This window comes from Balaenoptera physalus (assembly GCF_965194825.1).
Source record: "Balaenoptera physalus genome assembly, chromosome: 14".
In the NCBI taxonomy this organism is placed as follows: domain Eukaryota; kingdom Metazoa; phylum Chordata; class Mammalia; order Artiodactyla; family Balaenopteridae; genus Balaenoptera; species Balaenoptera physalus.
The window spans coordinates 3,785,541-3,807,154 of record NC_138893.1 but is presented as its reverse complement, the minus strand read 5'-3'; the positions used below and the strand labels follow the sequence as shown (position 1 = coordinate 3,807,154).

At 39.7% G+C, this 21,614-nt stretch overlaps 1 protein-coding gene across 1 annotated transcript in view; it reads right to left on the bottom strand.

The window, feature by feature from the left end:
- Positions 1-21,614, bottom strand: part of ANK3 (ankyrin 3) — a 342,898-nt gene that overhangs the window by 132,496 nt on the left and 188,788 nt on the right. The window contains exons 14-18 of the mRNA XM_082424963.1: positions 18,885-19,082; positions 17,368-17,466; positions 16,982-17,080; positions 10,775-10,972; positions 6,171-6,269 (exon numbers count right to left, since the gene is read on the bottom strand). Of these exons, the coding sequence (XP_082281089.1) occupies positions 6,171-6,269; positions 10,775-10,972; positions 16,982-17,080; positions 17,368-17,466; positions 18,885-19,082 (693 nt within the window). The remainder of the gene's footprint in view (positions 1-6,170; positions 6,270-10,774; positions 10,973-16,981; positions 17,081-17,367; positions 17,467-18,884; positions 19,083-21,614) is intronic.

The following is a 21,614-nucleotide window of genomic DNA, read 5'->3' as shown; positions in this document are numbered from 1 at the left end:
TCTATTCCATGAACTGAACTGTAAGTGCAGCCACACTGACCAGACCCTGCTGATAAGCTCACCGTAACCACATGTATATGAGTCTGACTTAGGACCCCTAAAGCTGCTTCATGCACAATGAAGGGTATCCCATTTTGGGGACCAGAATTCACCTGCCTGCTTTGCAGGGTTCTTTCTTGGTACTGAGGAACTCAGGATACTGTGTTAGGAATCAGAATGCTGCTTAGGGAGGGAGGCATGAAAACAGTTTTCTCCTACCAGTTCTCAGTACAATTAGCTTAATTGACTGAAGTAACATTATTGCCAGTGTTAGTGGCAGAGGACTGATCCCAAGCCAAAAGATTACAGAAAATATTTAAAAATTTTAAATATTAAGGAACTCTTCAAGTTTCTGGTCAACATGCCTAAGCAATGATGCAACAGTTTCCAATGGCTACTGTGCTACTGTACTGATCAGATTTTTAAAAGAAATTGAATTATTCTAAGTACCTTAATGTACAGTTTCTTCTCATCCTCATAGCTTCACTGTCACTCCTAGTAAAACCCTAAGTCACTACAGTGGACTGTTAGGATGTGGTTGGTCTGGACCCTGCTCTCCACCTCCCATCTATTACATCTCTGAGCTCGTCTCCTACGAGTCTCTCCCTTGTTCACGCTGCTCTAAGACATTGGTCTTCTTGCTGCTCCACCAACACTACAGTATTTTATTAAAAATACATATGCATGCCAGGAAGATTTAGTTTTCATCCAGAGAAACCAAAATTGGGGCTCCTCCATTCATTGAGGGTCACAAAGTTCCCATGGTAAATGGCACCTTGCACAAACATGCCCAGAGAGATGTGATTTGGGAAATTCCCTTCAACTAGTGGCAATACATTTTGGAAAGACCAACTCTTTTTTCTTTAATAACTAAGGAACAGTCATAGTTCAGATAACTGAGCAGTCTTTGCTTCCTTTTTTCACTGTTGCCTACTTATACCATCATTACAAGCTGAAGTTAAGTCATCTTCTTTAGGCAATACTGAAAGGGTGTATTTGTGTAGGAAGAGCAAACAGGTACAGATGGAATATTCAGGCTGGTGTTTCTGATCTGTGGTACCTGAGCATGAGATCTTACTGAGCAGTAGTTAAGTGCCTCCCTATGCAACATGGTTTGAGAAAGCGGGAGCAGGAAATCCACACTATTTCCTCACCTCCTAAACCTGTGCTCTCTCGAGTCTGTCTTTGGCCTTCCTTGTACTTGGCATAGTCTTCCTCAGTGAACACACCCACTCACAACTACAATTATTCCCTGATTTTATTTCAGTTAAAATTTTTGTTTTCAAATTTTTTATGTTGATACTATTGTTTTAGGGAATACCTTTCTCTTGTCACATGTTACTCTAAATATTACTTAATAATATGGCAGGCTGTAAGATATTTTTATAAATAGCTTTTTCATAATTTTAGTTCAATAAAACTGACTGAGATTGAAAAGTTGCATTTAGTAACAGACAGAGATTTTTCCTTTAGAAAACAAACTCTGAAAATAAACTCTCAGTATCTCATTTCCTGAAGGTGCTACAGTTGAACGTCTTAGCACGCTAAAAAGGGAAAAAAAGTTGAAAAAATTTCTCCTGTGATTTTTTTACTTTATTGTTCACCTCCAAAATTAGTGTGGGGTTAAAATGGAAAACAAAACAAAGATCCTCTCAGGTACTACAGAAGAGTCAAAGATTATGAAAGAGTATTTCCATAATGATAGAAGAAAAATAAGGCAATTGTCATCTCCATCCCTAACCCAGCCTATCCCACTTCTGACACCCCTTATAACTTCTTTGACCATTTCTCTTTCTACTGGCACCTTCCTCTTAGCCTACTAACATACTGCCATACTTCCAAACTTGGAAACAATAATCACTCCTTTCAAATATTTCTCTCCTTTCCTGGGTCTATATTCTCTTAAAGCTTCTTGAAAAAAAACCCCATTTTTATTCACCATTCCCTTCCATTTTCCCCATATCTCACCATCTCCACTACTCCAGTGAAACTGCCTTCTAATAACCCCAGTGCCACTCCAGTGCACGTGTTTTAGTGCTTTCTCTTCTGTGACATACTCTCCTTGACAGTCTTCAGTTACTTGGCATCCATGTCATATTCTTTCCCGATTTCCCTCCTGCCCTCAGTCAGGCCTTCTTCCTTCCACCTCCTCCATCCACTTTAAAATATCGTTGATCCTAGGGATTTTGTCTTTGATTTCCTCCACACTGTTCCTCAATGATCACGTCCACATTCACAACTTCAACTGATACATTTATTCTGACCGTGTCCAAATCGGTACCTTTAGTCCAGACACCCCTCCTGTATCCCAGACCAAAACTTTAGTCATTTACTAGCTGTCTCTACCTAGATAGCCCCTAGGTAATGTAAGACTCAACACACCCAATACAGAACTCATGGTGCTCTTTCTCCAACCAGCTTCTTCTCCTTCACTTCCTGTCTCATTGAATGGGACTTGTGACCACCTGGTTACAGAGCCACATCCTTAGATCCATCCTGAATTTCTCACTTTTCCTTAGTCCCTATATACACATGGTCTCAAGTCTTATTGTTCGTACTTGTTAAGTACTTCTTCAATTTCTCTCTTGTTTACCAACATCCCATCTGCCCCTTAGTTGAGGCCTTCTCTATTCTTCATCTGGACCTCAGCAATAGCCTTCTAATGGCCCCTGCTCCAAACTCTTTTACCAACTCGTTCTTTGCATTGTCTCCTAGGATCTTTCTAAACCAGATATCTGATCTTATCATCTTCTGTTTACAACCTGTCAAGGCTTCCCAGTACAAACAGGATTAAGAACTTAAGCCTGGCACATCAAGGCCCTCTGAGATCATCTTAATTATCTAGCAGTATCTTGGGGCGTGCCCCCAATTTTTTCTCATGTTCCTGTGATGCTGAACCAGCTATAGACCCCTTCTATACTCCCACCTTTGTAAATAATTCAGTTAACGTCAATATCTCTACATTTATTTATTTATACACAGGGTCAAAATCAGGCTTTGGACCAACTAGCTATGTTACCTTACATGAGTAATTACTTTTCTGTGCCTCAATTTCTGTAAAATAGGGATACTAATTTTATCAACCTTATAAGATAGTCATAGGATTAAACAAATTAATAAGGGTAAATGCTTAGAACAGTATCTGACACAGAGAAAATGAGTAGTAAATTTTGCTATTATTATTACATTTTTATTGTTGCGCCTCCCTCTCTAGACTATGAATTCTGTGAGGACAAGGAACATATCACCCAGGTAAGAATCTAACAACTAGTGAGAGCTCTAGAAACAAATGTGAAATGAGTATGTATCAAATAAACATTTTTCATGATTTTACACACATTAAAAGAAAGCTAATTGAACTATTTACTTGCTAATCAGTACCTCCGAGAATCAGTGCTTTGGTGTGTTTTGGGGTGGTCTAAATAAAATGCTTCCAGAGATTATCCTTTTAAAAAGCAAAAGAAGTGGCTTCATTTCAGCTGTACGACTCTGAGCATTAAACCCTGTGGCCAGCCGCACAATTTAGTCTAAACCGATTTGGTGAACTTCAAATACAAAGTGAGGTGGAGATGTGGTGGGTCAGCAGGCCAGTGGGAAGGCTGCAGGCTGTTACCAGGATGTTCTGGTCTCTTCCCCACGAGAGAAAAGAGCTCTTGATAATTTAATTATTACTATTTTAAAATTGAAGCCAGTGACTCAAATGGTACCATACGTTCTACCTGTCGGCCGCTTGGGGATGTCATCTTTACCAGGAAGAATTTGGAAGCTCATGGGATATAATCAACTCCTTATTTACAAGGCTAGGAAGCAAATCCAAGCAGCCCATCCCTTTGCACTCCTGCTCTACTCAACTACGGGACAATCATAGTCTCACTTCTTTTTGGTGCTGTGATCTTTGCTGAGAAGAAAAAGGAAGGGAAAATTTTTTTTCAGAGACAGAGAGATGCTTTCTGAAGTACATCGCTTGTAAAGGGCAGGAAAAGGTACATGCTTCAGAAATATTATACTGAGTACAAAAATGATTACAGACTGTGACCTGAGTTGGACAGGGTTAGGAGGAAACCCTGGTGGAGACCCGATACTCTTAAACCGTGGGGTTGCTTTTGCAAATCTGGAACAGAAGGTTCACGGCACCATTTCTTCTCCTCCCAACCTGCCCCTGAGAATCACTGCCTTAATCCCTGACTGAATTTTGGTGGTGTATATGTTGGATGTGTTGAGATAAAAAGTACTGAGAAACAGAACCCTGTTATTGCCTTCTCAAATTTTTAATTTATAAAGGCAGAGGGCACCAAATAAAATGTTTATAAGTCTGTGTGTGTATGTGTGTGTGTCAATAAAACAACCCAGGGTGAATCTATTTACCGTGAAGTTGCAAATTTCTAAAGTAAAGATTTCTTTTCTGATGAAAGTGTACAAGCACAGTAAAGAATCTAAGCTAAATCCAGTCTGAGCTTTTCAGATTGAAAAATCCTTGTATTTTCATGGAAAGTAACAAGAAAACATTCAGCCACTACTGTCGCCTTTACTGGTTTCTTTGTTAAACATTCAGCTACCTAGGAAGGCATTCAGGGTTAAGGGGTTCTTTTAGAATGAAAAATTTGGAAAGAAACAGAATAGAGAGAACTGGGTACTTAGGCTACCAAAGAGGCCATGGGGACTTGAAGGGCATGAGGCATTTCAGAAATGGGAGTGAGGGAGACTACCTGGGTCACAGCTCTATCTAGGACTACCCCAGCCAGGGACCATTATATTTGCTTCACTATTTTAATACAGAGTTTAAAAAGCATAAAGGATCTTGTCTGGTCACGTCTCCTTTGGGCAGATTCTTTCTAATAGAATGCAGTATGGGTGGAGAAGCCACAGCCCTAGAGAGTCAGAACACCCTGCAAAGGGTGTAGTCTACTCAGGGCTGCTTCCTGGGCTCGTCCCATAAATCCAGCCTGATTCTGATGTCTGCAATACCTTTTTACCTGGCTAATTCCTGGTGACCCTTCTATGTTATTAATATCTTCAATATCTGTCCACACACCTCAGAATCCATCTATATTACACACAAAAATGTTCGTATTCACAGTATAATAGTTAACAAGTATTCATTTTTGTGTCAAAAATGTGATACACAGAAACAAAGTTACATTTTGAAGTAGATACAAGTTTGACATGAAGAGTAACAAAATTAAGCGCTGAAAGAAAATATTCAGAGAAAGACTGATATGAAGTCCTATCTTTGATGATGACACAAAACATGCGTTTGTCTTATGTGAGTTTGAAATGGTGGCGTTCTATGAGATTAATCAGAAGTTTCTTTTTGAAAAGATAACTATTTTGGCTGAGAGAGGGAAGGAGTTGCTAGCGATCATATACACCATGAGAAATTTAGCAAGTGAGTAGTAGTTGAATAAAAATGTATCCTCGGGCTTCCCTGTTGGCGCAGTGGTTGAGAATCTGCCTGCCAATGCAGGGGACACGGGTTCGAGCCCTGGTCTGGGAAGATCCCACATGCCGCGGAGCAACTAGGCCCGTGAGCCACAACTACTGAGCCTGCGCATCTGGAGCCTGTGCTCCGCAACAAGAGAGGCCGCGATAGTGAGAGGCCCGCGCACCGCGATGAAGAGTGGCCCCCCGCTAGCCGCAACTGGAGAAAGCCCTTGCACAGAAACGAAGACCCAACACAGCCATAAATAAAAATTAAATAAATAAAATAAAATAAAAAAATTAAAAAAAAAAAAGTATTCTCTTCCATAGACTATGCCTGAACAAAGTTAGAGGTCATCAGTTACTGACAAATTTTTCTGTATGCATTTCTTAAAACTCATTCACAAAAACGAAAAAAGGTACGAGCTTTCACACTCTGCCCTTGATGGGCAGGTGTGTTGTAACAAGGATTAATAAATTGCATTAACACAGGAGGCAGCAGTATGCAGTTACATAAAGTATTCAGGCCAGTAAAGGTAAAAGCACCTGGGACGCCACAACCAGAGACACTGGTGTCCCTTGTACAGATACACGTTTGAAATACTGAGTATAAAAGATATGATGGAAGATTTATTTTCCCCCCTAGAAAACTGTACTTGTTCCATACAAGGAGTCACAATGACACTCTGGATGGGCACAATCTTTTTGCGTACCTTTGTCTGGACGTCCACGTGTGCCCCCTGGTTTACTAGGACTTCGGCCACATTCACTCTATCTTCTTGAGCAGCCAAATGGAGTGGGGTCAGGCCACTCTGCAAAAGATGAAAGTGGTCATCTTACAGGAGGGATGGAGGACACACAGGCATGCTGGAGGAACAACTTAGGACTTCAAGAAGAGTAAGTCTACAATTTCTATGTTTAAAAAAATCTATAGAGTAAGTTTATATACGAGCATGTGACAACATGGTTATCTGCAGGCTTAATGGAAAATTTCAATCATCCTCAGAAGTGGAGGGAATGGGCTGAACCTTGTGTACTGATCACAGACGCAGCAATTATCAAGGTTTTCCTACGTTTGCTTCATCCAGCCCTACTTCCTGTTGGTTCTTTGCTTTGCGGAATAATTTTAAAGCAAATCCCAGACATTATATCATTTTCCTCTTATGTACTTCAGTGTTCACTTTTTTAAAATAGAGACTTTTAATTTTTTTACAAAATTATGCAAGAGTTCTAACGCACTACCAATGCATTACTAGCTTTAGAAAAATTTATTAAAATAAAAACTGTTTATAAATTGAATACGGACATATGATGATATCATTTTCTCCATTAAATATTAATACCCAAGGCTGACAAATATTTTCTTTATGTTGCTTCTGGGTAGGAAAAATGGTCTGTGAAATGTAATATAAAGGCTGTCTCATGAGAATGTAATATGAAGGCTATCTCATGAAAATTTCCAGGTCATTTAATGAGACTGGATACTTGAAATTGACTCTACCACAGAATGGACAGGCTATGTGGTTATCCCAATGGCCAAGAAAAGAATCACTAAGACTGCACCCTGGTTTAAAAATCCTCTGTAGCTGTATTTTTCATAAATAACATTTAAGAGAAAGTAAGCTGGTGTGTGTCCAGATTCTTTTCTTTCATCCATTATGAGCACACAAGTTAATGTCTTGAGTCCTAACAGCCTTCTTTCTCCTGCTCCGCATCTGTGTAGCAAGGCCATCAACCTGTCCTATTTGTCAGAGGAAAGGCGTGAACCAAAAGCCACGTCAGGAAGGGCACAGAATCCTCGAGATGCTGAACAGTATTTATTTAGGGGTTGCTGTTCCATCAAACTAATGACAGGACTCAGGAAGAGTCATTCACTCTTGACTTTCTAATACTGTTTACAGACTTTTTGAAGAAGCTCACCCAAACTGAATAAAAGAGGAAATAGGAAAAGGAGGACTGGTGCCTTCACTTGAAATCCAAGAAAAATAAGCCTGGGGCCGAAACTGGCACCACCCAAACACTGACATAATCATAGAACAATGTTCCACGTTCCACTTTAGAGGCAACAGATATTTGCAGCTGTAACATTCTGTAAAAGTGTCACAATCCCCTATTCTAAGTTTGAGACTTTCCAAACCTTCTGAAGAACTTTACTTAGTGGTTCTCAGCACAGCTCGGGGAATGTACTGTGGCTGGTGCCCTACTTTCTCGCGTCCCCCCCATGGATATTCATGCTGTCCACTCTACCTCTGGCCTGGAGTCACCTCCAGCTTTCCTGGGCTTCCCTCTCTCTCCCCTGGTCTCGAAAAGGGCTTCACTGTTATTATTTATGTGCGAACCACCTACGTGCTCACTTGTGTCGAGAGCGTCATAATCTTGTATTTAAACTCTTTTCTCACCTGTATTCCTCAAACCACTGTGAGCTTCTTGAGGCAACTACTGTACCTTTAATCCTTGTATAACCAGTCGAGTATCTAGCGTTTAATCCACCCACTAATCGACTGAGTCAGAGGAAAAAGCAAGCATCTTTCGGTAAAATAGTATAACTTAAATAAAGAAAAAATTATTTTTACCTTCATGATTTAAAAAACAAAATGTGATGGTTAAAACAGCCCCGTGTGAGTTCAGAAGTTATCTATTAACCTTTTATAAAGGTTTTGAGCATGGCTCATTTTAAAAATGGCATTTATTGGGCACAGAGAGAATACCACCAACTCAGAATAGCAACAGCTCTGCTTCGTATTCTATTAGCTGTGTAAAGAAATATAGCTACTTGTGGTCTGCAAAATTCGTGTGGGAAAGTGGGAACGTCAAAAGCAAAATTGCATCAGATCAAACACTAGTACTTCGGCAGGAACTTAGGTTCACGGTCTCTTTTTCTTAAAAATCTGGGAACTGCTGGTGAATAGCAGGAAAAGAAATAAGTGAAAACAATAAAGTGTTTGGTTCAATAATACTTTTCACGAAAGCTAAATCTTTCTTGTAATATTCATTGTTTAGCAAGGAAATAAAGTCTAGTGTGAAATGGGGAAGTGGGATGGGGAGGGGGGAAGGGGTGGAGGGAAAGTAACTGATGTCTAAAACTCTGGCAGCTTAGGAAAAAAGGACAGAACAGCCATCAGAGTCCTTACTGAATAGAGCTCTGCTGATTTTCTGTTTTCACACTGGAACTTATTTAATACTTGATACAGAAAATGACTACTGAGAAAGGAAGCAAAGACTTACAAATGCCTTCTTATTAGACCATTTCTAGGCACTGTGAAGTTCTTGAAAGTTCCTTAAGTAAAGTGTGCTAATGGGAATTTCCTTGGTGATATATTTGCTTATGTAGAGTTTATTCAGGAAGGTGGCTGGACATTTCCAGGCTTCCTTGGTTTACTATGTCTTTTGGTCCTCAGAATTCCCTTGGCTAATCTCCCTCTAGTCTACCGAAGTAGACGCTGAGCAATTCTTTCTGAAGTGTTCTCAGCCTAAATCTTTTAAAAATGATTTTAAGGTGAATTCAAGGCTAAATATGTATATTGCCATTGGTTAGCTAAAGGAATTTAAAGGAAAAAAATGTTTATTACACAATACTTTGGTGTCAGACCTATAGAAAATGTTCACCTGTTAACCAGTTGTTCAGGTTTGTATTGTCTCTGGGAGAATTAATGAGATATAATATTCTGGGCTCCTAGGAAAATAAACACTAATAGATGCCAGAATGTGCTTCAATTTGAGAAGGCCACGTCCTCCATCTCATTAAGACAGGTTGAATTTTGCAGCAAACTATTATAAGGCTGGTCTACATATTAGTATATGAACCTTAGAAATTCAACAGCTCAAACAAATCCTGATTATAATGACTATTTGAAATTGCTTCGTGATTCCTGTTAATGCTGAGGCATACATTCCAAAGGAATGTTTAAAAAGAAAGATATGAGAAAAGCAAATCAGTACACGAGAAAAAAAAATGAAAATTGTGTTTGGTTTGCAATGATCACAAAGGATTTTCAAGATACTAAAACTGAAAAAAGGTTTTCCTATTCTCTTACGTATGTCTTTTGGTTTATAGAATTTGTTAAATTACCACCTTGGGAATTCAGATTAGTGCAGAGTAACCTTTTCCCCAAACTGTGAAAAGTCTAAAATTGAGACAACTATTCTTTTTTCTACTTAGAAGAAGGTGCTGAATGTTATTTCATCTTCCTGACATTTCTGGGAAGTAAATACTGTTGTCTTTATTAGAGAATGAAACTGAGGCTCACAGATGTCACATAACTTGTCCAATCAAGTTACACGTCAAGTAGGAGTCAGATTTAGGATTCATACCCAGGAAATTCAAAGCCTCTGTGATTACAAAACACAGGCCACATATATTAAAATATTTAAACTACTTATTATTCATTGCCATGAAACTGCTATCTTGAAACCCTACTTCAATATCTGAGCTATGGCTGAGAAATGTCATAGCTGTGCCATCACCATCCTGTAGAGGAGAAGCTAAATAACAGGGAGTTTAGATTATCGGGAATTTGGGGACACTCTTACAGGTTTTTTTTTTTATCTGAAGACTAAGGAACATCTGTCTTGTACTTTGGGCAGATCTCAGACTCAGGTATTAATAAGCAGGTCAGCAAACTCAAATTCTCTGCTATGCACGGTGGAGGCAGTGACCTCCTTAACATGTCTCTGGGTAACTGTGGGCTGGACTTTCACAAAGCTCTTCACTAACCATGCGATGTCAAATGTGAGGTCAGGGGAGTTTGAAGACTTCTGGGAACAGAGACTTAAAAAGTTCCCTGGCACTGCCAATTTACCTACAGAGACTAACCTTTTGATCTATGGAGTAAGATAGCTACTCTAAATTTCTGTTATTAAAATGAACTCTCTGAAGGCAGACCTGTTTCCAGTTTCTTTTTGTAACCTAGGACTTAAAACTGGGACAGGCAGTAGGTACCCCCCAAATGTCTGTGGCATAGATCAACCTACAACTTTTTATTTACAACCTACAACTTCTTATTTACTATGTTCTGGTTGCCCTTTGACTTTACATTATAACAAAACTTCACATTACTAGAACAATTTTGTGGACCTCATTTTTATGGCTCTATGTTACTCACCAGTATGACTTTGCAGTTATTGACTTAACATTCTCTTATTGATTAAACAGATTTTTTTCAAGTTTTTCCTATGATAAATAACATTTTGGTACATACTTTTGTGCATACTACACTTTGCACTATTTGACCTGAATTTTTCATGACTTCTTAGCTATCTTTTGAAGGTGAGGTTTTGTTGCGCTGTATGCTTTGCAGAGGAAAAAAGAAAAGGTTACCTTATTGCTCAAGTTCACATTAGCATTTCTGCTGAGGAGCAGTGACACCATGTCCACATGTCCTTCCTGAGCTGCAAGATGGACAGAAGCAATTCCTTGCCGGGTAACTGCGTTTGCATCAGCACCATATTCCAGCAGAGTTGTCGCTATGTCCATCTGGTTCTTTTTGGCAGCGATGTGCAGTGGTGTATAACCATTCTGTCAACACAAATCACTTGGTCACATGCCCAGTCACAAGATAAAAATGTGTGCAGTGCATTTTCAAATAGTATGCTTCCCTTTCTAGTGATTTTCTTTGATGGTTTAAAAAAATCATTAGCAAGTAAGCAAACACTGAGAAATCAAGAAGTGCTATTAACATAGTGCCCTCATGTCTCCCACATTCCTAAATAGGGAAAACGTACTATAGAGAGTTTAATGCAAAAGAGTCAGAGTACCAGTGGTTTTACAAACGGATGGTAGCACTCCCTAGCACAGGTAGTTCTGTTAGTAGGTGCTCAATAATTACTTGCCATATATATCAGGAATGAGAGGAAACCCAACTAGGAAACAAACAAATGGTACCACCAGGGCAGGTTCAGAGCCATTATTCAACTTTTAAAATCCCTTTACTAGCCTATTGCTTACAAGTTGAAATTTTAAATTTTCATGGTAGTCAAGATACTGTAATCTACTCCCATTTGCCATTCTGATTGCCTCTTTTATGAAACTCCAGTCATGCTTCAGCTAGACTGGTCCCCAAACAACATATGGCTCATGTTTCTGTCTTGCCTTACTCTACCAAGAATGCTTTTCTCCAACATGCCCTTGGGACCAGCATCTTTCATTGGAAGGTTCAGCTCAAGGGTCACACCCCCATGAAATGTTTCACCTCCCCTTCCACTCTTATACCTGCCCCTCACTTGGCTGACTCCAATCAAAATCCCGGAGATGTTTAGTGGCACTCTTCTTCATATATCTGTCTCCTCCTACTAAAATGCAAATTTGTTAAGGGAAAGTATTGTGCCACATTTATCTTTGTATCTCTAGAGCCTGGCAATGACTGGCAAATCCTTAGATTTGAGTCAAGCTTACTAGAGCTTTCAGAACATCCTGGGATCTTTCTCTTGGTTGACCTCTGGTGCTCAGAGGTGGAAGGAACCAAAATTCCTTTGACAAATTGTTAATAAGCTGCCTCAGGAGCCCTCAGAGTCCTCTGTCCTAAGAAAAAAGGTCCCCTGCCTTAGAGAACCCTGTCCTGACTCACAGTCATTTAAGAGGAATGCAAAATTACATTTTGACATGGGCCTGAATCTAATTACATAAAAAATGCCAATGAAAAACTAGATTTTTTTTTTTTGTGGTATAGACAAGAGGATTTAGAGAAAGAAAATAGAAAAGAAAAAGAATAATTAGAATTTATAAAATACAAGTAGGATTTATATTTGGGAATAGGATCCAAATCTGGACAACAGATCAGTCACAATCTTTCCAAGCCATAAGGATGGGTCAGAAACAACTCAGAGGGCAGTGGGGGGCTACTGGTCGACCAGCCTTCTGTAATTAACCCTCATGTTTATGTCAGTGGTATGTTCTACTGTGACAGCATTTCTCACTTGACAAACATTCTTTCTATAATTGATTCTAGAAGATTTAAGGTTGTTTGCTATCAACTGAAGAAAGTGGAAATGCCACTTCCAGACTCTTCTGAAACCAGCCTCTGCCGAACAGGATGGGCCAGGGTAGAAGATTTTATACTCCTATTTTTAGTTTTGACCTATTGCCATCTGGAAACCCCAGCTGACCTCAGAAGCATTTGGCCCTCTGCTCAGACACACCCTAAAGAGATCATCTCCAGAGCCAAATGCAGATCTTTGGACTGAGCCCAACTCTACAGTGCGTGACAGGAGGGGATGAGCTGTTTTACTACCATCCCCACCCCTGAATAAAAGGGAAAATTCACAAAGCAGTGGTAGGAAACCTGATTAGTCAAGACTCTTAACACAAGCTAATTAGAGTGGTAAAGGCAAGATAAGTCAGAGCGCAGCTTCTAATCATGCATCTTATCAGTCAATAACTTCTCAACCTCTAAAGGTAAGTCAGTATCCTCTGAGATGTGACAATCCTCTTGATTACTTTTAATTCCACCAAGAAATCATTGATTCTTAAAAAACAGAGAAGCTCTGACATCTCTGTAATGCATGCCAATTCCAGACAAGTTACTCATTATTACTGAGGGGTTTATTCTGAGCTCCTTACCTGAGATACAAAGGAAAGTATAAAGCAAGGGAAAAACAATTTAGCGTATTATTTTAGAATGGCTAGTTCATCTCAGAAAGACTTAAGAAATATTTCAAATAATAAACAAGTAGTTTATCTTGAGACCTATAATACAATTTTCTAAATTTCCTAACTTCTTTCTAATTTCTAGAAAGTTAAAGGAGTCTTACTTGCCATACTAAAGGAGACAGATACATTTATCAGAAGAGACATAAAATAGTGAGAGACTAAACTAGAGAATAATCTCAGTCAGTACTTTTTTCCTCTTGATGTAGAGGACAAAGTGCATGCCATGTGTCCTTTTGCATTTCAAGATTAAAAACAAGAGCAGATGCAATTTTAAGTTATTAAAAGTAATATATTTACACTGTACTTTATATTTTTCCCCCGAACCTTCACAATATCTACTTATCCATGCCAACAGATACACTGCACAGCTTATGAAAGAGAAATCTGACAAATAGTAAGTTAAGGCTCACTAACCCTTCCACAACCTGTGCCCAGGTTATTCCTGAACTCAAGCCAATCCTCCTTCCAGCACAGTGTCCTGCCTCAGGAAACAGATCTGGCTAAAGTGGATTAGAGGAGCCCATCTAGTTTTTCAGCACCCTCCTTCCTCTTCCATTAGCTAAAGTCACATCGTGTTTCTAGGGCACATGTGGGTAAGAAAATATGTCCACAATTCTACAAAAGGGAAGAAAGGGCAACAAGAAAGCATCATGTACTCCAAGAAGCAAGGATGTGAATAAGGAAGAGGTAGCATGGAAGGCACGGCTGTCTGTCATATCCATACGCATGCTTAGCTCTGTTGAGTTTTTGTCCCTCCTTTCTCACCACTACCTGAATTCAGAAATGCTGTGGCCTCCCTAGAGGAAAGAAGTCTATTTGCCTACCCTATATCCATTCTCCTTCCTTCCTTAATAAAAGAACCTCTGGTGTTGTGCCCTGCTGAAAACTACATTTCCCAGCTTCCCCTGCAGAAAGAAGTGGCCAATGAGATGTAAGGAGAAATGGCTGGGTGGAGCTTCTGGCAATGCCCTGCTGTCTGACTTTCTTTCTTCTTCTTCTTTTTTATTTTTTTTTTAATGTTGTGTTTTCTCAAGCCATCCTACTGGTGATTAGGGTACTTTATACCATGTTATGAGGGCACATTTATCAGTCTGCTTTTCAAATATTACTCTTCTACCTTCTTCCAACCCACTGTTCCTCTTTTGCGATGTCCTATTCAGTTTAAAGAAATCAGAAAAAAATGACAAAACAAATTTAATTTTGTTTGAAAAAGTTTAGTCCCTATGAAAACCCATCCTACCTATATGTGACAGGCCCTCCAAGGGGGCCTGCCTGAACAGTAAGAGCTGCCCCCTGTGGGCTAACTGTGTCTGACTTTCTTTACTGCCTGGCAGCCTGAGCGACAATAGCTGGAAGAAAGACCCAAAAAATTACAGGAAATTTTCTTTAACACTCTGGAAACACTGAACCAGCAACAACACTTGCCTACCTCCAGACTGTTTATGACAAGAGAAAAAATAGAACCTCAACAGTTTAATCCACCGTAGCTAGGTCTTTTTTCTACCAGGTGAACCAAATCCTAACTGATAGAACTGGCTTTGCGCAGGATCAAAGTCTAGAAAAAGCTCCTGACCAGGACCACGGCCTCAGAAAGTGGGGATGGTTGGACATGTGTCAGACATGGCATTACAGAGACTCTTACGGAGGCAACTGCACTATGGGAATGAGAATGAATGTCCTCTTAGAAAAGCCTGTGTTCAATTGACTGTAAAAGATATGTTGAAGGCTAAAGGGCTGTTAAAGAACTGCTTTTCGACTCTTTGTCAAAGATGTTTTGCAGATTGGGAACCGTGAAGTCTTGTTGGACAAATACGAAGCTGGAAATCAACTACAAATATATCAACTATTGACCTGTTTCAGAGTTATTTGTGGATGAAAAGGTGGATTGGACTCATTTTGTTTCACTTATTTATGACTTTTGTCAATTCTAAACTACTTAGCACTAGTTATGACAAAATTATTACTCTCATGTGAGGAGTGAATAGTTCACTTATTAATTATTTACTGGTTGCCTGCCATGAACCTGAGAGTATTTACAACATAAGAAAAGTGGCCCAGGCTTAAAGGGATATGAAAATAAACAAATGAAATGGACAACTATTAAATTTCATTGTAAATTTTTCTCATTTTAAAACTTGTGGTAAAATATACATTACATAAAACTTACCATTTAAGTGTACAGTCAATGGCATGAAGTACATTCACAATGTTCTCTGTTCATTACCACCATCCATCTCTAAACTGAAACTCTACCCATTCAACACTAACTCCCCATTCTTTCCTTCCCTCAGCCCCTGGCAACGAGCATTCTACATTGTGTCTCCACATGAAATCATACAGTATTTGTCCTTTGATATGCCTGGCTTATTTCATTCAGCATAGTATCTCTGAGGTTCATTCATGTCGTAGCATGTGTCAGAATTCCCTTCCTTCTTAAGACTGAATAATATTCCATTGCATGTATAGACCACATTTGGTTTATCCATTCATGCTTCCATGGACACTTGGGTTGCTTCTACACTTTGGCTATTGTCAATAATGCTGCTATTCTTTTTTTTTTTTTTGAATAAAGTTTTTTCAAAAGTCAAGGGATGGCTTTATGATAGAAAGAATGTCAGGGCTAGAAATTATGGGAAAAAGCCGCTCTTAGATGAAAAGCAAGTTTGGGGGCTTGATTTTGAATTGTACATTTCCCTGGGTACAATTCTGAAGACGATGGGGCAGGAGATGATTGAGAAATACAGGAAAAAGGTTCTGAAGAGAAATAACTTTCAAAGATCACATACTCTCTAAATGGAGAAAGTACCTGAAAACTTTATCTCTGAAAGTATCCAAAGTAATTTAGAATAGCCCAAATTCTTTGATTTGTGTGTACAAGAGATTTGATCTAAACACTAAGTTTAAAGGAGAATACTATAGCTGCCCCCAAATGGAAGAGCTAAACAAATATAAAAAGCCGGAGGGATGCTAAAAGTTCCTTCAACCGACAGTATTTAGGAAAAGAATGGGATAGCATTTAAATTGTGCTCTGTATCATTCCAGCATTCTCTGATCATAGCTACCTGCTCAACAGTAGCGAACTCATTAAACCAACAGCACTATGCTAACCTATCTTTAAATAAACTCTTTATGATTTGCTTCTCAAGTCAGAATACCAGAGTCATAAGAAAGCCATTCACTCTAAGTATCTCTTTTCTGAGAAATCTCTGTTATCTACCGGTCAAAAATGACCTAACAATAAGAATAAAGATTCTCCTACTGTATAGCACAGGGAACTATATTCTATATGCTCTGATGAACCATAATGGAAAAGAATATGAAAAAGAATGTATATCTCTGTATAACTGATTCACTTTGCTGTACAGCAGAAATTAACACAACATTGTAAATCAACTATACTTCAATAACATAAATTTAAAAAAAAGAATAAAGATTCTCCTTAGCAATAATAACAACACATGAGCAAAACCTCCCAACTTATTTTATTAAGCACACATAAACCACTTGAAGGCAATGTTTTATGGCCAGGAAAATGTAACACATATTTTATAACTTTGACAAATGAGAACTTTCTTACTCCCTCTGGCTGTTCTTATGTTTTTAGTCTGGCTAAAGAGGACTTCAACTTTTTTTCCTGGATTTTCCCCAGGCTCCAGGATGTCCTGGATTTTCAAGGAATATCCATGGACAAGTAAATATTTATTGAGCATCTACCACAGAAGTTGACTAAATAGCTGAAGGCACAGATTTCCTAAGGCACTTATATTTCCATGATCTTTAAGTGATGCCTAAACTAGGAGGGTGATACAGATGAAGCCAAAGTAAATATACATATAGAGACTGCCCCTCAGTCTCCTCATGCCGTCAAGTTACAGGTACCTTTGCAGCCGCGTGGGGTGAGGCTCCTTGGTCCAGAAGCAGAAGGGCCACCTTCTGATTATCGTAATGTGCAGCTACATGCAGTGGAGTTAGCCCGCTCTGAAAACACGTGCAGAAACAACAACCAGTGTCAAAGCGCCTTAATGTCAGAGGCCTAGATTTAGGAGATGGGATTAGATTGGATACAACACACAGTGTAGTTTACATTCCAGTTTCCACAACACTTGGACCCCAGCTTTCACCTCCTATTTCTGCAGTGATCTTCCTCCTATGAGACTTAAATATGGATTAGTTATAATTTAGGTGGCTGTTGGTGAATGTTAGCAAGTGCTTGTTTTCTGTTATCATGGGAGTGGCCTGTTACAAGTTGGCCGATGACCCCATACCTTCCCAGCAGCATCTGGAGACGCACTTTTCTGTAGCAGGAGACTGGCTACTTCAAGCTTCCCATATTTTGCTGCCACATGAAGGGGAGTAAATCCTTTCTGAAAAGATAAACAGAAAAATAATGAATAATAGAAATGATACAAAGACACTAATCCTGGGACTAGTCAGGTATCTGACAAGGATGAAGTTGGAAAGCTGGATCTGGGGCTTATTCTAGGGCCATTTGGGGATTTCACATTGTGGGAAGAATAGGTTATAGGGTCCAGGCCCAATTTGGATTTGGAGGGCTTGGAAAAAGCTAGGACAAGTCTGGACCTCCCATAACCTCCCACATCACCAGATTGGAGCCTTTCTCTTCCTCTTTCTCTATTGCCACACGTATACACACGTCTGTATGTATGACCCAGTCCTTAGGGGTAGGAGTCAGACATTCTCACACTTTAGCTGAACTGAACTGAACAATAACACAGGGTTCTATCTCAATAAACAGGCGAGAGTTGAGAATCTCCTTCTTCTTGCTTCCAACTCTTACAGGGATCTGGGTATCAACCGGTCAGTCACCATGCACAGCTAGGGCCCCACGCACAAGGCAGGGATTAGAGGGTCATCAACATATTTGACCCCATGGGACTATAGCCAGTTAGAGGCAGTGGGCAGCTCGTATGGTGGAAGGGCTGGGACACTCAAAACCCCATCACCCATTCCTCTGTTTCACATGTTAAATGAGATCCAGGAACTTGCATGTCTACTGAAGAGCGTGAAGAATCACAGGGGGTGAATTTTGAGAAAGTCATCATTTGTTCAGATAGTTTTCCAAGTATTTGTAATCACTGTAATTATCTTCTGCATTGATTACACATTAATGCTTCTTCTCTGCATCTAAAAAAGGGTGTAACACCAATTTCTAGCTTTCTAAGACATGCCATGGGCCAATTCGTCTTGCTATCACACTTGCTAGTTTACGTAGGATCAAAGAAAAATGAGCTCTAAGTTTTGCATTCTGCACTTGAAAAGCAACTGTGTGGTGGGTTATTACTATAAGGCATCAGAGCTGAGATGAAAGAAAAACAAACCTATAAATCAGAAAAGAAAACCACAACAACAAAAAAAGCAGCAACAACAACAAACCAAGAAGAATCCACCTCCTGCTTTGAAAATATTATAAAAGCATTAACCAACTGAGCTTTGATAATGTGGTTTGTATACCTGGCCTCAGCAAGAGAAATCTGTGGCTGTGTTTTTAAAGCACCCTTTAAATCTATCAAATAACTTGCAAGAAATATCTGACTCCAGACATCAATAAGGTTTCATTAGAAGATAATGTACTGAGAAATGTAAGACACACACACACACCAAATCACCCTGCCCCACCCCAGGGCTTTGCTGGCCATGTTAATCCTGGGATCCAAGTGTAGCTGCTGTTGTACAGCTTTTGTACCTATTACCATGTAATACGAAACTGTAAAGAGAATGTTTTTGGGGGGACACAGCAGGAGTCTACGGCTGGCTTTCATACCTTTGTTGTTATAGATAAAGATGCGCCATGATCCAGAAGGAATGCGGCTACGTCCTCATGCCCCTCTCGGGCTGCAAGGTGCAGTGGGGTGTACCCAGAAGTCGTGGCTGCATTTGGAGATGCTCCTTGCTGCAACAGCTGCTGTACTATATCTGCTTTCCCCAATCGGGCAGAAATGTGGAGTGGGGTTTGGTCATCCTATAGGACAAGGTAAAAATGCAGGGCTGATGAGCTGAGAAATCAATGGTGCCACTGTGAAAAATACAGGAAACTTCACTGTTTGGTATCAGAGGCTACATTCAACTCTTTGATTCAATACTAAAAAGAACCTCATTTATCTTTTAAGTTTCAGAAAGGTGGGGATGGCAGATCTAAGCACCTTAAATACCCTTTGAGTAACCTATTAGCGTGAGAATTGTGAAAGGCAGTTCTATCCAGAAATTATCCCCATTCCCTCCTGCTATACTTCATCAATTTTTAAACCTCTGATGACTCCTTTTTGGGGGAGATAACGGAATGTATCCCGGGAAAACGGAAATACCTGGGAGGGATGTTATACCTCCACCAGTTCTCATGTACTCATATGTAATGAATTATTTTATTGGTGCTGCCTTCCCACAGTCAAAAGTGGGAGGAGGGGAGGGGGCAGTATAGGATGGTTGAGGAAGGCTCCCAGCTAAGAGGGCTGATGGGGGCTGACAGCCAGCCCACCCTCTGCTTGCCGAGCTCTCATCCAGGCTGCATCTGCCTGGAGTGAAAGGCACCTTATTACAGTTCACCCAAGGACACAAGGCACTCCTAAGTCCTGCACCCTGAGGGCCTTAGCCCCACGTTGGAGGGGTATCTTTTCCTTGTTTGCCCAAAGATGCCCTCTGGAGAGAAATCCCCTACCAGGATGTGAAGAAGTCCAGGTAAACACTTTATGTAGGGCAAGTAGAGAGAAGAGGCTGGAGCACAGGACACTGCTTTGCAAAGGGAAGTAAGATGACGGTCAAGATCAAAGCAAGAGGGTCTATGTAACTAGTAGGAAGTGTGAGAAGTTAGGGGAGATGCCACAAGGAAGAAGAGAAATACTGAAAATAGAAAGAGATAGTTGCCAAAGAAAAATCTCATACAACTCTGCTACTGCCTCCACCACCGCTAAACATCAACTGCACATGGGCATGCCCCAGGCATTCTACCTGCATTAATTCATTCATCGTTACAGCAATCCTATCTATTACAACTGTCATTATTCCCATTTTCTATATGAGGAAACTAGAGAAGGGAATGTGGCACAGAGATGTTAGTTAACCTGCCCAGTGTTATTCAGGTAGTACATGATGGACAAAGATTCGAACCCAGGCAGTCTGGCTATGGAAGTCAGGCTCTTAACAATGATACATACTATCTCTTTAATGAGATAACTATACATCTTATGGTCAATTTCAGCTTGTGGGTGAAACCATTTCCTAGACGAAATGCTTCATATGTAACAACACTCAAAAATGTGAGGTTTCTTGTAATGGTAGAGTATGGCCTCTCTTAACCAATCTACTTAACTGATTAACCGACATCCTCTAGATCAGGGGTCAGAACAGTAAAATCCAGGGGCCAAATCCAGCTGCCACCTGTGTTTGTAAATAAAGTTTTATTGGAACACAGTCATGTCCATTTGCTGATGTATTAAATTATGCACTTTCTATTGCTGTTTTCACTCTGTAACAAAAGAGTTGAGAGATTGTGGACAAAGACTGTATCCTGTGAAGCCTAAAATATTTATGATCAGGCCCTTTACAGAAAAAGTTTGCTGAGCTTTGTTTCTAGGTCCTCTGTAAAATCTACCAGCTGGCACCACGACACACCAGACACTCAAGGTTTATAGTCTGCTGACTAGAATGTTACCACTACCTTTGTACCCACCTGTGGATTTTATGTTTACAAAGACCTAGTTGTGTTTGTTCCCACACTAGTATGTTTATACTAGTACTTTTCTAGTTTGTACTATATTTACACTAATTATATAATTACATAATATGTTAACAGGTAAAATATGAGTATGAAAGGAAAGGCTTTAAGAACACTAAGTTAAAAGCCTTGGAGAGCCTTGGTAGAAGTTGATAAAAACCAACTATGGTCAAACTACATATGGGTAGGAGAGCTGAATAGACTGGGGGAAAATTATAAAAGTTGAGAAATATCCTGTACTCAAACTGCTTTGCAAATGCCTCAGTTTTCTCTCCATTTAACCCTAAACTAGAAACTACAAAGTATGTAATTAAATGATAAATAAATGTACATTTGTATATTGAAGGGCTAAAATTAAATGGTTGAGGTATTTATATATCTATTTATGATTCTTGACCTAAACTGCCATTTTTAAAAAAAATTGGTAAATATAGTTTATTCATGCACTGAAAAAAAATCATTAAAAAAAAGCTAAACATCAATACATAAACAAACAAATTTTAAACTGCCATTTTGATAACCAGACCAACTACCATCAAGATAGTGACAGATAGTGAGTTTCTTCTGGAGGGTAAATGCCAGGCAGAGAATGACGCATTCCAACTCAGCCCCTGGACTTCCCCAGTTGTCCAGTGGTTAAGGCTCCACCTTCCAACACAGGGAGCGTGGGTTCGACCCCTGGTCTGGGAACTAAGATCCCACATGCTGCGAGGTGTGGCCAAAACCAAACAAACAAACAAACAAACTCATCCCTGATGTCTTTCTATATTCTATGTCCCATGA